The sequence below is a fragment of the Taeniopygia guttata genome, chromosome 4, assembly GCF_048771995.1.
Source record: "Taeniopygia guttata chromosome 4, bTaeGut7.mat, whole genome shotgun sequence".
Lineage (NCBI taxonomy): Eukaryota > Metazoa > Chordata > Aves > Passeriformes > Estrildidae > Taeniopygia > Taeniopygia guttata.
In genome coordinates this window covers 18,670,568-18,692,711 of record NC_133028.1, presented here as the reverse complement: position 1 = coordinate 18,692,711, position 22,144 = coordinate 18,670,568, and the positions used below count along the sequence as shown (strand labels likewise).

Below are 22,144 nucleotides of genomic sequence, written 5' to 3'. Positions count from 1 at the left end.
GTCAGAGCAGAGAGAAGAGAAAATATAATGAAACTACAATTTCCTTCATATAGCTAAAAAGGAAATTAATTTCAAATCAATAACATTAGTCTAAAAGCACCACCCACACTTTTTCTTAGTAGTTAATTAAACAAAAAAAATATTAAGTTAAACATTTTAAGTTACAACTTGCATTACATCATTTTATTATCTAAACTTAAGGGAATTAGTCTGTGCAATCTTGCTTTTGTGGGCAGCAGCATCTGCCCAGAATCAGTCATTTGTATCTCACTTCAAACAACAAAGTCTATCTTTCTGGCACGTGAAGTCAGAAAAGTTATGAAATGAAAGAAGGAGATTTAAGCCTATCATATACAAAAAGTTTCTTCAGGACAAGTGTCCCTACCTTTCAACAAGCTCATTTGCTCCTTCCAAAAGGAATTTAACCTTTTCCTATGAGGCCATGTAACAAGAGTAGGTACACGCTCAACATGCTGTAAGAATTGTGTTACCATCCATCTCCTCTTCGCCCAGTAGCTGACATTGCTTTTGATCCTAGTTTCAGATGTAAAAGCCAGTAACATATTGTAATGGAGAATCAGGGTTAGTTCAGTGCACCCTGGATTGTAACATTACTTAACTGTATATGACATGCTAGCTATTTACATAGACATACCAGACAAGAACTCTCTGCTCCATGTAGACTATATTAGTTTATATTATCTGATAGATTACTTTAACTTTTGGCTTGGTTTAACCTCTAATTCTAAACTGTTAGTCTCAGTAATCCTATCGAGAGTTCCAAGTGCTGTTTGCTAATCTCCGTACCATTGTTTATCAGCAGAGAAGTAAATGGCTTCCTCCTCCTCTTCAGTTCGATAGAGAGCTGGGCAGCTCGACACAGAGAGGATGTCAGGGTCAGGGGAGTGCAAAGCGTGCTGAGACTGTGGAGATGATGGCACAACACTGCGTCTTGATCTACACAAGCTACTGCTTCTTGCCAGTGTGCTGGGAGGTTTTACAATGGACCCTGAGGCAGAGAAAAAGCAAACCAAAACCCTCCAAGTGACATTGATGTTAACAGTATCTACTCTGAAGACTAAGTAGTAGACATCTGCTTCAGTGACAGTGACTTTTTAACAACTGACATTGCTTGACAGTTTCAGAGAAAGAAAGCTGACACACCTCACACATTCTACAGTTAGATGAAGCAGCTAATCAAGATGCAACTGCAGAGATTTTGTGCCTGCCAAATACTACTCTGACCAAGTACACCAAAGCTCTGGCTCACTATGTTCTCTTGAGAACAAAAAGAAAGATTCTACTGAAATTCCCAACCCTTCATAAAATAAAAACAGCAGTGATGAAATTAGTATGTTACACAATGTCCTGTATTTCATGTAGTGATTTGGAGTTAGAAGAAAATGTAAAAGTTTTACAGTGCAGGTATGACTAACCAAACAGCCAACTGATATACACTACACTAGTTGAAAAATAGGCTAGCTAGAGAAGACTAATTTCATTTATGTGACATGAGAGAAAATACATAATTCAACCTCATTTTAAGATGAAGAACTTTCTTTTAGATAGCATTGTCTCTTTCCAGAATAACTATGTATTTCTGGAAGTAAAAATACTAAGAATGGGTGGAGACAGCCATACAAGATTTCATCAGCAAAGTACCCAACAGGAAGTGATAAACTCAAATCCTAATCCAATTCCTCCTTCAAAAGATTATTAGGCAGCAATACTTGTACAGGAGAAAATCTACACACAAATTTTCAGGCTAGCTGACTGAAGTCTCGTGATGCTTCACGCCCCTCCTGAAACTGTCCCATAGAATGCATCACTGCTTATGTAAGATACACAAAGCCCTTACTGGTGTTCAAAACTGTTTAACAAACACAACATGCGAAAAATCCCTTCAATTATTTTTGTAGACAACGATGTCTAGCCTGACAAAATAAATTTTATTTGCTGCAATGCCAGTTTATCATCATATAAGTTAGTTTCCCTTCCTGGAATCTCAGAAAAGGATAGGTTGTCCACTCTCTTTTAGTACAGGAAATCACAACCTTCACTAAACAGTAAGTAACTGCACCTTTGCCAACACATAGATTTATTTCCACTCCTGAGCAGGAAAGAAAGGTTTGAGATTTTCAACATGAGAGTTAACATGTAACTCAAACTTCTAATATTACTTTTGAGGAATTCTCTACTGACCTTAAAAGCATTTTGGAAGCTCAAAAATCATCTTGTGTCATTACAAAAAAAAATCCTCAAAGACAAATTGTGAATTGAGATAAGAGAATAAGAATCTCTTCAAGAAATTTGTGCTACAGGTCCAGGTAAATCAGATACCATCCTACTTAAAAAAGCAGGAAAAAAAAAGATTGCACCATGAGTGAATTTTCAGAGAAGTAACAAGCATTTTGATTCTTTGAAGGTGTATATACACAGGAATATGAAGAATTCAGCTATGACAATTGAACATGTAGAATTTTCCAGTGCAAATGAAACTCACTAAATCAAGGAACCAGCTGAATCCTAATGAGTTAATGGAAAAATAGAAATTTCACTATCACTATCCTGCTGTAAGGACTTTTTCCCAGTGTTAGACACTACTTCTTATCTCATTTTTTGTTCTTCAGCTTGAGATTGATCAAACAGCTCTATTACTTGACACCATATAAGCCTATCAACACAATTGCTCTGGCACAAAGAAGCCTGTCCAACAGACTTCAAATTTTGTCAATCTTGTGAGTCCAAAGGATGCTGGGGCAAGGCAATAGCCCAGTACACTTCAGATCCAGCGATGGAAATAGTCTCTTTCTTAAGGGACCTCCTGCACAATGCATTTTGCCTAAAGCCTCATGACCAAGACAAGCCATTATGCTTCTGTCCTTCCTCGTGTGCATTGTTATTTTTGTCTAATGGATGGGAAAAATTCAGTATTTACTGAACTAAACCTACAATAATGACTCCTAAACACTAGTTTCAACAACAGATCATTTAGCATAATTTCCTCATTCAGTAAAATTTCAGCTAAGTATGTTCTTACAAACAGTACAGTCCTTTTCTAACTGTAGTTCCTTTGAATAAACTGTACTTTCTTCTCTGGCTTCACTTCTAAGCAAGAGCTAAATGAGAAGAGTGACTAAAAAAACTCACAAGTCTGAAGTTTTTTACACATATCCAAGTGTTGTCATTGTAGACCATCTGGAAAATCATGACAATAAATGGAGCACTTCATTTTGAAATCAGACCACAGGCTTCTCTATATAGAATTGTAAGCTTAACTCTAGGTATCCCTGTTTAATTTGGTCTCCAATAAATTTGTTGCCAGGGTTTAAATTAAAGTATTTGCACCGAAGACAACTAGAGAAACAACATTCCTAAAAAGTGATCAGAACTTGCAGTAAGTTGCAAGAGGATTAATGAACTGTTCAATGTGGTCTGCAGACAAAAAGCTTGGTACATTAAGAAGAAAAACAAGTGCCCAAGGCACACCAAGTGAAGGCAGAAAAGTGGTGACTTTATGCTAATTTTAAAATACAGTTTGAATTTCTTCTGAGAATCCCAGCCCTGGAAGAAAAATGTACCAACATGGCAAGTTTTCCTTCCTACTCATTCCTCAGCTTAGAACAGCTTGTTTGAATAGCTGCATGTGAGCTCATCTTTTCAATTTGCCTCTAGAGTCCAGTTAATCACAAGCTCCACGAAGCAGGCTCTTGTTCTGACACAATGACTCATGATACAAGGGTGGTCTGAATCCCCAGTGTGTATCTTCTGATCATACCTTACCAAAGCTGGATTTCTCTCCCTCCAGAACTTGGCCTCTCTGATGGACACTCAAACAACCAACCCACTATATCCAAACACAAACATGCTGCCTGAAAGCTTCCCTTGAACAACAACAGGATTTTGTTCCAACCACTAAAGAATGTGCACAAGTCTATGTAGCATGCGGCCTCCCAAAGGATGTGATCTTTCTCATAGCTCAAGTAACCATGGACTAACCTCACCCCTTCCATCTGAAAGAATAAATGAACTAAGAGAAAATCAGCATTATTCTTTACAAACTTCTGTTTAAGTAGCAATCCAAGGTTGACAACCACTTTCAAAACCTTAGCTGAATTTGCCCCACTCTCCCACTGAAACAAAATAGAGGCTTTTTCTTCATGTTATCTTCATAGCAAAACCCAATTTTCCATTTAAGTCCCACTGGAGCTAGTATCTGAAATCCTACATAGAATTTTGGTCTTTTTGACTTTGATCTAATCCTGTTTGATTTCAGTACTCTTCTCCCATCTGACTTGAAAATCCCATGTCCCACAAATTTTCCCCTTTCTTTTTACTGAGCTCACCACTTACCATGAAACTGTGAAACTATTGGAGGAGTGTCTTCATCTAAGTCATCAACTCCCCCTGCAATTGGGTAGGGAGGAATGGAAACTCGAGGCATAACTACCCAGCTGTGATCAGAGTAGAGGGAGGAGGTCAAGCTTGGTAGCCCAGAATTGTGTGCAATTTGAAACCCGCAAATCTTCTCAATCTGTTGCCATCGATAAAGACGCTCTCGCAAACATGTCGTCAGTTCAGAGAGCGCTTTCCTGAAGAAAGGCACATATTAAAATTATATATACTGTTCTTATTGATAAAGCAAAGCAACACATTCATCCAGCATACCAGAAGATCCATTACAGCTGTTGAAATATTCACATTTTAGTATTTTTTAAATTGCTTTTCTAAAGTGCAAAATCACCAAAACACTCAATTTCATAACTCTCCAGGAGTTCTGTTCTGAGAGCAAATAATCACAAAAGAATATGTCCCAGTAGCCTTCTTACTTTGCTTCAAGAATTTTGTGGTCCACTTCATCCAGGGAGGAGCTGTGTGCAACATGTAATGTTCCAAATACAGTGCTTCTCTTCTTTTTTATCTTTTCTGCCTAAAAAGTAAAGTAAAGTGAAATGCATAAAACTAGTAACATAATTAACAGATGATAAAACATTATCAGTATTGACAGGTAGCAAACAACAATTCAGAGAAGAAAGCACAAATGCTTATTTGCTTTGTGTTTACTATTTCATATCTCTAGCAACAGATCAGAAAAAAATTTAAGTAGATGAAGAATAATTTATTACCTCATCTTTAGCAATTGCTAATTGCATTTCTGCATGCTGTCTTTTGATATTGTAATACTGTACTTCAACTTCATGTGTTAACTGTAGCCACTTCTGCAAAGCTTCAGGAACAGACCAATTACTTCTCAACTCAAACTCCTTCTCTGCCTTTTTTAAAGCCATACGAACCTAGCAATCAAGAAGAAGAAATGAAAGTGTCACCAAAAATATCATTAGAACTAACAGGTGAATTATAAGCACCTTCACACCCTACATGTGTGCCGATTGGTGTCAGGTATGCAGATTTGGCAGCTCTGAAATCTAGCATATGACTTTCCATACTTTCCCCAACACTATATAGTTCCAAATCAGAACTTTAAATATTTTTTTAAGATTATAATATTTTTAGTACAATAAATCCAAATTTATTGCTGTTCAGATGAAACAAAGCTACTCTCTCTCTTCTAACAACATGATAAAAATATATTGTATATATGTATTGTATATATATTTGTATATATTTTGTTCAGTGAATCCCAAAATATTACAATACGCTAACATACAAAGTTTACAGCTTCTAATAGTTTCAGGATTATTTTACTAGATAATGGCATGATTGATAGACAATCATTAATCACTCAGAATTTTTCCATTCAAATCTAGCACTTGGGAATGCTGCTTTCAACACTCCTGAGGGTCCAATAAGGACTGATTTAAAGTCAACACTAAATTTATAAACAGCTGGCAGATACCTGTACTAACTCTTCCTCTGCATATTTGAGCCTGCTGAGCTCACATTCAGCTCCCTCTCTCAATTCCCTGAGGCGATGAGCTTCACGTTTTGCATCATTGATCTCATCCATCATTTTGCGCTCCAGATTTTGCTTTTCAACAGCAACGTTTCTATTCTCTTCTTGTGCCTTCTCAAGCCTTCACAATTACACAAAAAAATGAGAAAATACACAGCATATTTGTTAAAAGTTGCAGTCCTCAGGATAGCAAAATGCATCCAGCAACAGGGCAATGGGCAGAAACCAAAGCACGTGAGGTTCCATCTGAACATCAGGAAATACTTTTCACCATGAGAGTGACTGAACACTGGCACAGGTTGCCCAGAGAGATGGTAGAGTCTCCATCCTCTGACATATTCAGAAGCCACCTGCACATGGTCCTAGGCAACCTGTTCCAGATGATCCTGCTTGAGCAGGAGGGGCTGGACAAGATGAACTCCAGAAGTCTCTTCCAACCTCAACCACTCTGTGATAATAAAGACTCTGCAAGCTTCATGAATCAGCAGCAATTACATCACACAACGTGATATCCATGCCAGGCAAAATACACAAATTTTAAGTGAACTATCATTAAAAGTGTAGGATCAAAATACAAGTCTCTATAGACAACTGTGTTACAGGTGCACCACAGACTATCAACTTTCACATTGCTATATACGCAATAGAAACTAATCAGTTCAGGTCTGTTTCAATCTTAAAAGCTTAGAAAGAGAAAGCATTCTCATTTCCATGTATGCAACAATTTAAAATAAACTGTAATTATATGAAAACAACAATACATACTTGTAAATCTGTAGGGAAAAAAAGACTGAGCCTCTATTCTCTACCTTCATCCACAAGTTTGTATTGCCTGCTAAAATATCCAGGAGCAATCTTTACCCAAGAAATCAGCACCACTGAAATCACAATTTCCATGCAAAGGGAAGATGAACAAAATCCAAAGACAGTTAATGCAAAAAACTTAATACTGTAAAGGATCTGCATTTGTGTTTAACCTCAAAACAAAAGGACAACTTTTTTTTTCTGTTAGGTTTTATACCTTTCCTGCAAGTCAAGAAGACTTTGCTCTGCTGTTTGGAGACTTTCTAAGTCCTTCATCATTTTTGTGATATGTTCTCTTGAGGTTCTGTTCTGTGTATATGCAAACCAGCAGCCTCCAAAACCAATAACTATAGAAACTGTCAATATAAAATCCTTCATCCAGTTGTGAGGGGGACCTGTGCAGAGAACAACACCATCATTAACTAGTTCATTGATACAGACAACAGACTCAGGCCTTCCCCCCCCTCTCCAGCATAAAAGGTGACAGAACCTGATGCTAAACAGAATTCTAGCTCATTTACCTTAAACTATCTCCAACAACTTTCAATGTACTCCACAGCATTTTCCATATATATCCTTTCAAATGTATTCCACAGCATTTTCCATACAATATAAGCAGCTCTACTCTAACACAATTTTCTTAATCTATTCTAAAACATTCATTAGACTGAGAAAAGCTTACTAAACCCCTTTACAGTACATACTCTGCATCTTTATTTAGAGTTAAAATAGAATTCCACAACTGCACTGCATCAGGCCAGTAGGAGGTGTAATTAGATTTGAGCAAGCTCTCCCCAGTCTGCACCCTCTTAAATATGCAATGCTGAGTTAAAAATGTACTCAGAAAAAATAAGGTACATTTTAAAATAGTAACAGCAGCTTTTTTTAAATGTATTGTCAAATTATCATATCCAAGATTCACATGACATATCTTTGTTAGTACAACTTTTATAGTCACTTGCACGTCTGTAAAGACAGTTTCTGTGTACAAGTAAGCATGCAGAGCACTGGTGATGTGGTATGGACATGGCTGCATATGGTACAATGGGTCAGATGTGGAACTCCTGCACTTAAACACAAGTATAGGCAAAAGACACAGGTGTTGGATTTGCATCACCATCTCCTTTTTTCTTCTTGGGGAAGAAAAAAATCCCCTCTCATTTCAGCATCCCAGCGGCACTGCCCAAGCTAGTTGAGAAGTGAATGTAACCTTAGCTATAAATGTAATTTAAACAGTCAAAAATATTTAGAGGACGCTTCTTGTGACACAATAGCCAACATCCATCTCTCAAGTGGTGTTATAGTAAAATTTCTACATGATATAACACACAAAAGTGAACCTTTGTTCTGCTCACAGCACCTAAATAATCTTTTTTAATTCATTGCAGAGTTCCACTACGCATGCCAAGCAATCCATCAGCACATCCACAAAATAGATAAGCTGTCCTATCTACAGTATCAAGTGTCATGGAAAATATGCTCTGTTGAATTCCTACAATCAAGAGATAAGAAAAAAACTCCAAAAGTTACTAACGGGTGAGAGGTCCAAATAAAACAACATCCAAGGCTTTAAGCTGAAGCTTCTGTCTATGACTCCGGTCAATTATTTTCAAGTGAGAGATCATGAAAGCATGTTCATTTACTGCTATCCTGTTAACGACAAGACAAAACGTTACCTATTCCATAAGCTATTCAAAATCAGTCTATGCAAAAAAAAAAAGAAGACACCAATAGCATTTCCCACAGTTAGATTACAGCCATGCAATTAAATACAGCAGTAATGCTATACAAATGCATATCAGCAAGTGGCAAAAGAAGAAAATATAATAATTTAACTATTCTTTCTGGGAAAAAAAATCATTAAATAAATCCATTCAGCATAGTAAAGGTATATTTACAGACTTGTGACACCAACTTCTAAGTACATGCAATACTCAGGTGTGGTATTTATGCTCCAGGAAAGGTATTTTACAGTTACATTGTTGTATATACCCATACAATAAATCAGAAGATGTTCAAAAGGAAGTTTGCTACCACACAGAATTATGTGACCTTTGATAAGGTCCACAGAAAGAAATAAAACTTTTAGGAAAGTTGTATTTTGAAATTTTCTGGCAGAAAATAAAAACGCAGCCACCTTTTCAAAACTGCAAGGACACATCTCTTTTCTTGCATTTGACTGTATCTTGTTAGATTTAGCTTCACATAGTTGTTCCTACCATATAAACTAATGCAGCAACTAATGGGGAATTATTTGAAACTAATCCAGAAGATGTATTCACCTGGGAAGTGTTGTTCCATTGACATTGCTGTCTCTAAAATTCTTTTCATATTGGGGCAATTCAACAAAATCTGAGAGCCACTGAAGAGTGTCCTCTTGAGTCCAGTTATGAACTGAAAGACAAATTCCATTACCTTAGGTTTTTAGTAAAAAATCAACAGCTTAGAAGACAAGCAGCTTACAATAGCCAAGAGAGTTTAGCCAAATATAATTCCAGAAAAATTACCATTACCAAGGCATTTCTGGTAATTTGCTTTTTCCATTACATGCTCCCCTGTGAAAGCTTAGGCAAACTATAAATAAAAAAGCATGGAACCAACAGAAGTATTTCTTCACTGAAGCTTTCACAGAACAATTTAGTCTTTCGCTTTAGTTTAAACCAGGACAGCATCTTGTGACTTTCACCTACTTAAACCAATTCCAGCCTCAACTCCTTTGCCCTTGCTACCCTTGCAGAATTAAATGGTTATATGGAAAGATATTGGTTATAGCTGGTGCTATAACCATTTGAGGCAATGTACCAATATCTTTCCCAGGATGATGCATTAAGAGCTTCTTTTGACAAGAATTTTCTTAGAGGCTTATGCCTACTAACCACTAAAATAGGAGCTGACAAGAGGAGAGAGAAGACTAAAAGAAAACACCAAAAGACAGAAGAAATGTAACAGGAAAACTATTAATTTCTCTCAAACATGCCCAAGAAAAGTGGAATAACATACAAAAATACTCTAAAAAATTCTTAAATTATGTAGAGAGTAATTAACAATTTTCCTTAATAACAGCAACACTCTACATAAACATTCATAGCTACAGATATGCTAAGAAAATACTTCCCACAGATATTACAAAAAACCAAACAAACAAAAAACCAAACAAATTTAAAAAAAACAACTACCACATTTCTGTCCCTTACAGAGCATATGCTGCAGTTTACAGCTTCACACTGACAAAATTGAAGGGAAATTGTTCACTCCATTTATGACTCTACGAAAGTCTGTCTGCATATGAAAGAAACAGGGACAACCTCCTTCTGGACAGACATGAAAAACTGGGGTTTTTTTTGAACACTTCTCTATCTAGAACTACTTAAATGTGACCGTGCTGGGCAGAGATTATCACTAGGACACATTCTCAATGGTGACTTTTGACAATAATCCTTTAGAAAGCGTTGCTGAAAGCTTGACAGGTAAAGCTGCAGGCTATGGAAAATTTTATGAGTTCAAAATCATATTTCAGTTCACACTGTAACTGAAATAAGGACTTCTAGGTCTCTTGTCTACACTAGCACAGATGCAAAATAAGCTTAAACATTTTAGATTATTATCATTCCTGAAAGGCAGAGACAGAACACATTTTACAGACTCACAGCTTCAAGAAACAAACTCAGTACAAACCTCTTGTTATCCATATGAATGGCTACACATATGAATGGCTACACAACCTTCCCAGGAGGGTGTCCCATTTCTTTCTCTCCTTGTAAGCTACAATCAGGTATTGATTTGACAAAGACTTGGTTTTGTCATATTACTCTAAGATTTTATGCAAAATATCTGGGCTCTATTTATAAACAGGTAGGTTTCCCATTGCACAGATTCTTAACTGTTTTGCAAATAATAAGCAATCATATTTACAAATCATTCAAAGTGATTTGACTGGTCATTACAAGTCTCAAAAGAGTGATAAAATTATCCAGAAAATATCACCTTAACTGCATTCTAGAAATATGCTCATAGACTGATCCCAAGTAAAGTATTGTTTTGCTGTGACAAGAGGAAAAAAAACACCTAAAATAGCCACTGCAGACTAGCACTGACAGTACTCAATTTCAGAAGCCACACAATTCACTGAGTTTATAAGTTGGGGGAAGGATTAAAAATCCCATTGAGACTTTTCACTTCTACTACTGAAAGAATTTTGTAGTCAGTCTGCCAAATGTTACATAAATGTATACATTTCTTTAATCAAGAGGTAGTATTAAACATATTATCCTGAAAGAAATGAGCTACACATTTAAGTGGTTGACCATAGAGCAAATCACATCTGTTGCACTGCTGAGACTGGTGTGATGTCTTCTTCATAGACTACCAATGACATTTTCCGAAACAAATCGGTTATATTCTGGAAAAAGCACTTTATTATTCATTGTCTATCACTGTATCAGATACCTCCATTAGTACAGAAACTGCAAAAAGAAGCAACCACAGTCTATCCTAAACTAGAACTGAAACTTGTACTTTCTGTACTCTTACACTGTTACTCTCTTATTAAAAAACAATATCAATTACTTCTTTATTTATGTTGTGTCCCTTTAACTGGTCAGTCAACCATTTAAGCTATGAATATGTACTGTCATTTCTTATTCTGGGATGTCAAGATCTGAATCTCTTTTTACACACATTTTGCAAGAAATTTACGTTTAATATGTAAACTAATTCTTCACTCATAGAAGTCCAGTGCCAGCTTCCCCAGATCCCCAAGTTTTCCAAGTGGACTCAGACTCTAAGCTACACTGTTCTTCCTTTCCTATTCTATCAATCAGTGAAAACATTCAGACTGTTCTTTTTGTTGGTATCTACCATATGCCATATGTTGGTAAGGAGTATTATTTGACTTGTCTCCAGTCATGACATACATGTTTGTTCTAGAGCAGCATAAAGCACTGAAAAGCAAACTGGCCTTTCTCCACAAGAAGCACTTGTAGTCCACTGAAACATGACACAAGGCAAGTGTGATATACACCAGGACCAGGTGTACTGAAGGGCAAGCAGGACAGCTGAAATTCATCTTGATCAGCCCTGCCAATTAGATTGTACCGACTCACACTAATTAGCTGAGGTTGTAATTTTTTCTTAGTTAATCACCAAAAAAGAAAGCACTACTTCAGACAACAGAGTAGCAAGCCACAATTACTGCAAGTTAAATGCATGTAGCATTACAGAGTAATTATAACATCATTCTCTTTCACACCTCTTTTTATAAAGAGATACCTCCAGAGAGAGGATGTCAGCAACACGCTTTGGGCAGGCAGGTATAGAATGAAGTGTTCACACCCCAGAGCAGTACTCAGACTCTAGACCTCCATCAGCTATTTTATTCAGACCACAAGTTTAAGTTTTGGGGGTTTTTTCCTGCTTCTTTTCAACTGTTCTACTAACATACCTGAAGGTGAAGACAGCAAAAGTAGCTTTAAACTGGCCCTATATGAAAGTTTCTCACTGTTAACCCACAGTAATTAGAAGATCAATCTATTTACCAGTGTTTTGTGGTAAATTTATTGTGGTAAATTTATCGTATCACACAAAAGAATTAAAAACTTAGTTTTCAGGACCTTCAGCAGTAACATCAGCAGTATGCAGCATTATGTAACTCATCCTTAGCCAAGCCCGGCTTGCATTAATTTCCAACTTCCCGATATTTAAAACCTGAGACAGCAAATGATTAGAAAGCAAGTCAACCACAACATGTTTGTGGTATGTAGTTTAGTCCCAGTTGCTGCAAGAACACTTGTGCAGTAGTATATCAGAATACAACAGGTGATCACACATGCAAATATAGAGCCATTTTTGTATCTTTTTGCCCTAATAAATAATGTAGCAGACTTTAGTTCACCTCCTATTTTCCACAAAGAGGGAAAGAGAATTAAAGGAGAGGAAAAAAGGTACACATAGAAGGCAAGAAGGTTTTTTTGCATTATAGGGCAGTCTATAGGAGATACTATACATTAAAGCTCAAATATGCCATAATGGTTTAAAAAAAAGGCTACTTTTTATTTTTTTTAAGGTTCTCTGTAACAACTAGGTTTTGATAGAATTCAAATTAGTCTGACAATAGCCAAGCATTCATAAACTCCAAGTCTGACTTCAACAGTTTTTACTTGGCTACAAAACCAAGTCCCAAGGGACAATGCTACATCACCAAGAATGCAGCATCCAGCCCTATCTATCACTGAGACAGGTCAGAGAACAACCCAGTTGAAGGCTCAGAACTGATTTTACAGCCCTCTTGCTACTGAGACTAAATACCTACACCCTGCTCTTCAGACAGCAAATTCCCATGATCACAGCCAATTACAGGGGCAAAAAGAGAAGGCAGGTGCCTCTGAGTGAGAGAACTTCCAAAGATAATTGTACAAAGACTGTATTCAGGCATCAAACTAAATGCTCACCTGTCCCCTTTTCCACACTCAAAACTACTACCTCTTCAAGGCCCTTACAGAAAAAAACACTGAAGATGCACCTTTGATATTAACCTAACAGTAGCTACTAAGTTTGTTACTTGTGAATAGCTGAAAGACTGTAGTACATGTATAAATACTGCTTAGTTAGAAGAGGAGACAGTCAAAGAATACCATACAACAAGCACATACTGGCAATTTACATTGAAAGAAAAGTAACACACAGTAACAGAAGTCAGATGACTTTCAGAGTTTTCTACATTTTAAACAGCTATGATAGTTCATAGTCACTCCTCTGAAGAAAGCACTCTGTAGAATTAGATTATGAGATTTAAAAAATTCAAAGGCCACAAAAAGCACATTCTAGCTAAACTAAATTAAATTACAGACTTGTTTTGTACTAAAGGAGTCCTTTAAACTGAGTGGCAACACAGCAACAATAGGCTAGATGCTGATTGTAGCTAGATGCTACAATATGACTCCTGCCATGCAGGTAAAACCTGTAACAGCCTTGAACTTCCTTTAATTTGCACCAGCCTAGACTATGCTTTAAGGATTCTGCACCAGGCAGGGACATCAAAAACCTGCCCAGTGCCAGAAATATTAAAAACCAATATTCTGAAGCTCCCTCTTTACTAGGCAATTTTTAGAGCTCTGAATGCAGCCAATCCTCAGTGTTACATTCAGAGTATAAAGTCCTTCTCAGTCAATTATTTAAAAGCAACCTCTACTTTCCTTAATCCTAAAAGGAAACATCAAACAGCAATGGCATTTTTTTTACTTTCTTCCTTCGCATCTTATCTGTCTTGTACCACCAATATGTTAAACAAAGAAAGCCTTTAAGCTATTTGACAAATATTTAAGACAAACATTCACATAAAGCAAGCTTTATGGCAAAGAATAAGCAAATTCTACTCAGCATAAACTACACAGCAGCAGATCCTGAAGATGTTTTTTTATATATGGTCAAGAGCACTAGAGTTTGCAATTCTCATACAGATACCTCAACATATCGTTTAAAAGGCTCAAATTACTGATGCTTTCATTTATAGTACCTTCCATCCTCTTGTTTAATGTTGTCAAATTGCTATAAACTAGTGGCACATAAAAAACAAATAAATCAAAAATTCCTAAAACATCTAGAAAGGAATGGCAACATTTTCCATGCTACCTAAAATCAAATTAAAGTAGTTCATCTTCTGAGGGGCTTCATGCTTTCTAACAGTCAGCAGACTACTGTTAACACTGCTAAAGGTCTCCCTCTGGTGCAATTTTAGTTCTCTCAGCAGATGCACAAAAAAAGCCATTACAAGCAGACACAATGAGATGGGACATTCCTCTCCAAGTCCTTTGAGTCTTACTCATTCACTACATTCAAGAAAATTGGAATATATACACAACAGAGAATCACAACAGTGATACTTCTAGAATCACTATGGCCTATTTTATTGAAGTTACTCATGACTTAGACCTACAGTTTTGCGGAGATAATTTTTTCTGATAATTTAGTTGCAATACTTTCAGGGAACAGGATCTTCAGCTAATAAGTATATAATGAATATATTAAGAGGTAAGGCCAAAAGTTACTGGTTAAAACAGATATTTACTACATTCCAAACACTTCATGCATTACCTCAGAGGGCACTTAAGTGACTTCCTGCATTAGCAGAATGAACCAATCCATAGTCCTGGTTTCATTCCCCTCCTGTTCTTACTTTTAGCTGTTTAACCCATGCTCAGTTTTAGATCTCTCTATGCTCACCATTAGAACATGTCATGGTTTAGGAATGGTGTTCTTAAGTTTAGCAGTCCTTCATAAACATGTGCAGTTTCCCCTTCTCCTCCAATTAGAGGCACAAAGGGTAAAGATCACAAATTGAGATATGAACAATTTACTGGAAACAGCAATGAGATAAGAAAATGAACAATAATAGCAACAATACAATAACAAAAGGTATAAGAAAAATAAACTACTCACATGGAAAGCCCCTGACAATAAACAAATACCAGATGGGTCTGTTCCCCATGTTTCTCGACCAGAATGAACCTCTTCTCCCCAGCAGAGAGAGACACTCCCATTCCCAGCTCCCAGCAATGACGTGGGGGTGTAGGATAACGCCCTGGCTGTAGCCGTGCCCCCTCCTGACTGCTGCTGAAAATTAATCCTGTCCTGGCCAGAACCAGCCACAACACCTCCGGAATGAGGGGTGGGGTGGGGAAGGGGCTAAGGAAGTCCAGTACTTTTTCTCCTATTCTAACAATTCTAACATTCCAGATCTCTTTTTTAATCACTATATCCTGGGACGTGTTTGGCAATGAACACTCTACTAGTTAAATACTGTCCTTTGATACTTGGAATAGTTGGCTCAACTTACTTATTTTGTCTAAATCAAAGTGACAGAGGGCTGGTGGTGTTGGGTTCTCAGTACATTTTACTGTATCCCAAGTTAAAGAATATTTTCAAAAATTCTTTGGACTAAGAATTCTAGATCTTTGTAGCTCAAATAAAATTTAAATCAAAGTGAAAGTGCATTGAATTTGCCACTTAATACTATATTTAAAATAATTAAAATAGCTTGAGAGAAGTGCTTAGGGTTTATTAAATTTAAAGTGCTAATCTGGAATACAGAGCTTGTACCAATCACCTTGATAAATTAGAACCTTATGTAAGTTATCTTAGTTTACTCACAATAAACAAAACACACAAAGAGGAAATTACCTCTAGCTGGACTAAGTTCTTAGATTTATGTGTGCCTATAAATAACAGTGACAAAATAGATTAATGAAGATGCTTCAAGAAGTCATTCATTCACTACTCCGTACTTGGTGGAAGAATTGCTGAATTATAACTATGTCAATAGCCAACATTTCATTTTCTTTTTTAGTTATACTTCTTTACCTACCTTCAGACGTTTTCCAGCGTTTCCACAGATCCTCAATGGTGATATGCTTGTCTTCTCTATGCAGATGACTATGTTTATTTGAGGCATCCTTGTATTGCATATCTTCCCTTAGAAACTGAAGAAAAGGGAAAAACATCTTAAATGCCTAAATAACAATTTCTGATGAGAAATTACACAGAAATCAGGTAGAGTCTTTTCCATGTTTTCCAAGCAGCAGAGAATTGATCGGAGTTTTCCACATCAAAGATGCGGAAGGTAAGTTAAACACTCTTACAAGATTTGTTTTTAACAATTATTAAATCCTAGAAAAAGTAACGCAGTTGCCACTGTACTGAGTTTAACATTATTAGTATGCCTCAGATTTACAGTGATTACAGAAACATACCACAGTTACACTGTACACTTCTCTATTCTGATGACATTTAAGCAACTTCCCCTCCCTGAAAATGAGGCCATGCAAGATTTGAAAGTGTGCCAGTAATTTTTGGATGAGTAATGCCTGAATCCTGCCATACCAGTTAAATGCAACTGCCTGAGGGATGAGAGTAAGCTGTTTACTAAGTAGTATTAAAGTCTTTTGATTAGACAACAAAAATTTGACTTCTATTCATCAAATTAAAAAACAGAAGTCATCTGAGGGCCAATTTTCTGCTTGCTAATCATTCCTCAGTGGTTACACTCCAAGCACAGAAGCATTACATAAAGCTTCTTCATTTTCAGTAATTAATAGGAAGCCTTTTAGCAAATATTATAAAAAGGAAGATCATGCAATCATGACATACAGAGTGGGTGGTGAGGCACTGGCACATGTTGTGCAGAGAAGCTGTAAATGTCCCATCTCTGGCAGCATTCAAGGCCAGGTTGGATTGGCTCTGAGCAATCTGATCTAGCACAAGATGTCCTTGCTTACAACAGGGAGGTTGGAATCAAATGATCTTTAAGGTCTCTTCCAACCCAAACCATTCCATGATTCTATGATACAATTATATGATGGCAATGTTATATCATTAGTCCACAAGTTGCTACAACCAGTTCTCCAAATACACACCCAAGAAAAGCCATGGAACTTTAAAATTCCCTCTATTTTTTTTATTTCGTAGAGGCCTAGAAAAGTCGGGATACTGGTTGGCAAATGACCTTCTGTTAATGGTGGAAATCCTTCATAAGTATCAGTCCCTGAAAGCATTGTATGAAACAGTCTCTTTGGGTGAAGACCTTAGGATTAATATCAGAAAACTAGTATCTGGTACTAACAGTACCAGAAAACCAAGTAAGCTTCCACAGTAGATAGCTTGCTTTCTTCAGTTCGTGAAGGATAAAGCTGCTCAAACAAAACCAGCTACATACAGACAGTCATGACAGCTAAGTCAGAAATAGCCTTTTGTATGGCTGATCATATGTCGTCACCACTTCAAGAGATGAGGAAGAAAGCCAAGCTAGTGATGCACTGCAGAAGAACTCAATTCTTAAAATTCAGTCCAGGTAACAATTCAAGTGCAGAGTAACTTGCAAAGGCTCCATTTATAACAAAGGCTCCATTTCTATCAGATCTAGAGATTATACCATTCAGAAACTTCAGGAGACACTGAAAAGTAGCCAACATTAAACAGTGATATTAACTCTTAATAAAAAGAAACAGTATACAATAGCAGAGATATGCAAGCAAAAGCTAACACTTACCAATTCTCCCTAACTAAAATATTTTTACTAGAATGTGAGGGAATCTCAAATTAGTAATGGATTCAAGTTTCTTCCCTAACTGATGGACTCAGGACAACATACTATTTGCCCTCCTAAAACAAACCACAGAGCCATAATATCGAAACACTGACTGGATGTAAATCCTCTCATATTTATCTATTACTTCAAAACTTTTTCTGATTGTCACACATTAGTTTTGCAAAGTCTTTTAATTCCTAGAATAGTTCCATTTAGCCTATACAAACTGCATAAGCATTTATAACTCCTCTTCCCCATGTATACAAGAATGGCATAAATTGAGATATATAAATATATATATGCACACATATGCATATACATGAGAAATATATGAGAACTGAAAATAGCAGCCTGTTGGGGCAAAGGCAATTACAGAACTTCTGAAAAACCACGGATCAGCAACAGTAAAAAGGTTTAATAAGCACAGGACTGCATGCAAATGTAAAAATATCTGTTGCATATTCCATCATCCAAGTGGGAACTCTGAATACTTCCCATGTTGGCAATGCTACCGTGAAGCTGCCAAATTCTACAATGGTCATGCCATATGCAATGGAAGATGGATTGTCTTATTCATTCCCACTCCATGTATATTAAAGGCTAAACCGAAGAGCAGGAACTAAACAATAAGAAAACAAACAAAATAATCCACTAATGTGGATTCCTATCCACTAATGTCCCTAAACCTTTCCAGATTACAGTACAATCTTACAGATGGAACAGCAGGAAAGAACTGATGTTGTCCCATCTTACCTTTTCCCTCCAGACTGCAAGTATCTGCTGTCAACCGACATCCCCAGAATATCTTTCAGGAACTTGCAAAAAACATACTAAAAATACAGCAAAAACATGCATTATATGTCCCTCTCTGTAATGATTCTCTCTTTTCACATGGAAGTTAAGGTAAATGCTAACGCTCACTCTTCAGCTTTCTTGTGACGATGCACCATCCTTGGAAACTCCAAATGTCAGGCATGGACATTTTTTTCAAAACAAGTGCTTTAGGGTGATCAAGTTGCTGAAGAGGGACAGAATATGTTGTATATACAGGCCTGGGCCAATTTTGAGTCTTCTCAGATCACTTTCGTTTGTACAAACTTGCTACCTTTACTGATAGTTGTCAGTAAAGGCTGTAAAACACTGAAGGATGAGAACTTTTGTTCAGTTACAGGTGCTGTCAAGAAAAATCTGAATTACTAATGATCTGAGTACTTGCTGTTCGCAGTAGAACTCAGCTGTCAGAAGCAGAGAAGGAAGGTGCCAGCTGAAAACCCGTGCCCGTCCTAACCCGAGCCGGCCCCTCCAGGAGCGCGGTCCCGGCCCGCGGCTGCTCCTGCAGTTCCGCCGCGCCGCCCGCAGAGGGCGCTGCGGCCCGGGATTCCCGGGGCCGAGGACGGGCCGAGCGCGCCCCGCTCGCTCCCAGACGCCGCCGGAGCTTCGGCCACGGCCCTCTGGTGAAAGGGAGCGGCGACACGAACCGGACAGCAGCCTGCAGTGAGTGACAGCACAGCTACTGCTCAGGGCAGAGACATACATCAGTGAGAACTTCCTCCAAGTGAAAAGCCCCTCTTCTCCTCTGTCCTACCCGTACTGCTCCCAGATCCCGAGAAAAGAACCACGACGACTCCTCAGAGAGGTTCTCTGACACCACAAGGTGTCACAACACTAAACTTACAGCGCACGGACCTGGCAACAGGTCACTGTGTTTCAATGAGGAAGCCCATTCACTAACAAAGAGGTCTATAACAACATCAAACATCTTTCTTTGGTATAAAAGATCTTTATTCCAAAAGTGGCCTAATAGGGAAGTGCTTCCTTAAGAAAAAGAACTAGGACCTAAACAAAAACAGAACAACTCTAGTTCAAAAGAGGATTTTTCTGCGCTTTGTCATGGCAGATAATCTCTCTTCTGTTGCTCTGGCCATTAAGTATACAAAGAAACGGTTAGAAAAATAACTCTAAATAGGGAGGTTAAAAGAATAAGCTCTAAGAAAAATACATTTAAGTATTATCTTAGCCAACATAATTACTCAGAAAGGAGAAGTCCTTTTAAGACTACAAAGTTGAAACCAAGAAAGCAGAAGATAAATTACCTAAAAACTCTGTATGAAACAAAAATAATCATTTGTTAAACCAGTTACTTCAAAAACAGGTACAGAATTAAAAAAACGCCCCACCTAGACTTGAAACTAGAGTTTTGATCCCAGAAGTACTATAACAGAAAAAAAAAGGAATAAAAAAAAAAGTTAAAATATCAATGCTGCGAGACACATACGGCAAACAAACAAATGCCTACTTTCAAGAATGCCACTGGAAAAGTAAAATTAACCACAGTCACTAACAGCAGCAGGAACCACTCTCACAGTGTTGATATTTTGTTCAAGGTGAAGGCTCAAGTTTATAATTTTCAGTTTGATCAACTTAAAATAGACCCCCTTACTGACAAGTTTACCTTAAGAGCAATTAGTAACATCTCCTGGCCAGGTATTACTCTCACTCTTGAGCACCTATTCCTCAAATAGTGTTATTTCCTTCAGGTTTATTCTTTCAAAGGGAAAAACAGCAAAAGTTACAACTTCAGCCTTTTAATACATTTCCTCACATCTATTTGCTCAAGGTTTGTTGCAGCTATTGCAATGTCACACATACTGACTAAATTAGGATGGCTGATGTGCTTTTAAAAGACAACAAACTATGATTCAGGTATGACTGCCTACCCTACAAAAATGGCTTCTAAAGATGCTATAAAGTAAAATAACATATTTAATAATATTAAGAATTAATAATAAAACATGACTAGAACAATGTAGGACACTGCCAGGAAAGTATTATCAAAGTGGTTTATCTTAAATAACCTATACATTCTATCCAAAAAAGTTACTGCAGCTCAAAACAAAACTGTAGCCATCTACTGCAAAGTAAACTCTGCAATCTCTGCAAAGCCAAGATAGAATTTCCCAGGGATCACTTCATTGTAGCAGGACTAAATAAAGAGGTGCAGACAGACATATATTAGCTCAAGCACATGCAAGGAAACAAGGCGTGAGGTAGGTCCAGTCCAAACCACGTTGGAACGGATCTCTGTGCAACTGTACCCATGACAACACGTGCTGCCTCTCTACAGGGCTCCTCTGCACAGGCACAGCTGTCAACCAACACCAGCAATGTTTTCACACAAGACCTGGCTCCTCATCCTGCTCTACAAAAACAAATTGTCTAGACATGTTCAGAGTGGCTTACAAAACTACAGAAGACTAAAACACACTCTGCCTGGGGACAAATATATTAGCAGTTTAATTTTAAAAAATTAATTCCAAAAAATACCTCTATTAAAAGAGCCACAACAAATTAAGGAATTCAAAGTAACGCAGTAGCTCTGGGGGCAAGGGTTTGCTGCACTGGTTAGAAAGCTGAACATCCCTGTTTGAAAGTTCAATGTTTGTAACAGAATGTCTTGCACAGTGAGATGTAAAACGCACTCAGGAGCCATCCCAGTGTCATGAAAATACAGTTATAGTGTCTCCAGTTTCTGAACCACTCCAGCACACATTTTTCCACATGCAGAATTCTGTCTAAACAGCTGACACAAAAATATTAAGTTGTTTACAGAAATATGAACTCCATTTTAAGGACTTTTATTACATAAATGACAATGACAAAACCAAAATACTAAGGGATCTTGAACGGACATTTAACATTCTGCTGAGAGTATATTTCCAGAGAATAAAATGAAGCCTATCCCTGTCAAACTTAGTACAGCCCAAGTGCTATAATAGTATTATCATTCCAGACCATGCTAGCTACTTTTCCTGCTTTAATCACTGTATAGTAGAGAATCATCTTCCCTGGCTTAGGCCAGGAAAGTTAGAGTCTATTTGATTTTTGCCTCCAGACATTTTTAAGTCAGTCACCTTAGCACATCATCTCTGAGGTTCCAACTTCTTGACCATCCTGCTAAAAGCTATTCTCTGATGCTTTCAATGCTGCAGTCTCTTCTCCTTACTGTACCTTTTTGTCTTTTTTTTTTTTTTTTTTTTTTTTTTTTTTTTTTTTTTTTTGGAGGGGAAGGGCATGGGGCAGTGTTGGTGGTTTTCTATAAGGTTTTTTCAGTTTGCATTTTTTTATAAAGTGAAAATTCCAGTTACCTCCTTAAAAAAACTTGAGCAAAATATGAAGCGATCTACCCAGAGATCCCATGCAAAACTGGACATTTGTGCCTTTAGCTTGGTGAGACAGACATACAATAAGATACTAACACTTCAAAAACATCTACTTATTCTAACACTGCTGTGAGATTCCTTGAGGAAATTACTTTATGTAGGATCTGCTTAGGGAAGTTCTTTGGAAAC

At 37.3% G+C, this 22,144-nt stretch overlaps 1 protein-coding gene across 3 annotated transcripts in view; it reads right to left on the bottom strand.

Moving 5' to 3' along the window:
- Positions 1-22,144, bottom strand: part of STIM2 (stromal interaction molecule 2) — a 69,476-nt gene that overhangs the window by 7,668 nt on the left and 39,664 nt on the right. For 2 of the 3 annotated variants that reach the window (XM_030270875.4, XM_012573630.5), the window contains exons 3-11: positions 16,077-16,191; positions 9,001-9,112; positions 8,253-8,368; positions 6,936-7,113; positions 5,858-6,035; positions 5,127-5,294; positions 4,830-4,930; positions 4,354-4,592; positions 808-1,009 (exon numbers count right to left, since the gene is read on the bottom strand). In XM_030270875.4, the coding sequence (XP_030126735.3) occupies positions 808-1,009; positions 4,354-4,592; positions 4,830-4,930; positions 5,127-5,294; positions 5,858-6,035; positions 6,936-7,113; positions 8,253-8,368; positions 9,001-9,112; positions 16,077-16,191 (1,409 nt within the window). Of the gene's footprint in view, positions 1-385; positions 535-807; positions 1,010-4,353; positions 4,593-4,829; positions 4,931-5,126; positions 5,295-5,857; positions 6,036-6,935; positions 7,114-8,252; positions 8,369-9,000; positions 9,113-16,076; positions 16,192-22,144 lie in introns of all 3 variants that reach the window. The other variant, XM_030270876.4, reaches the window with a different exon arrangement.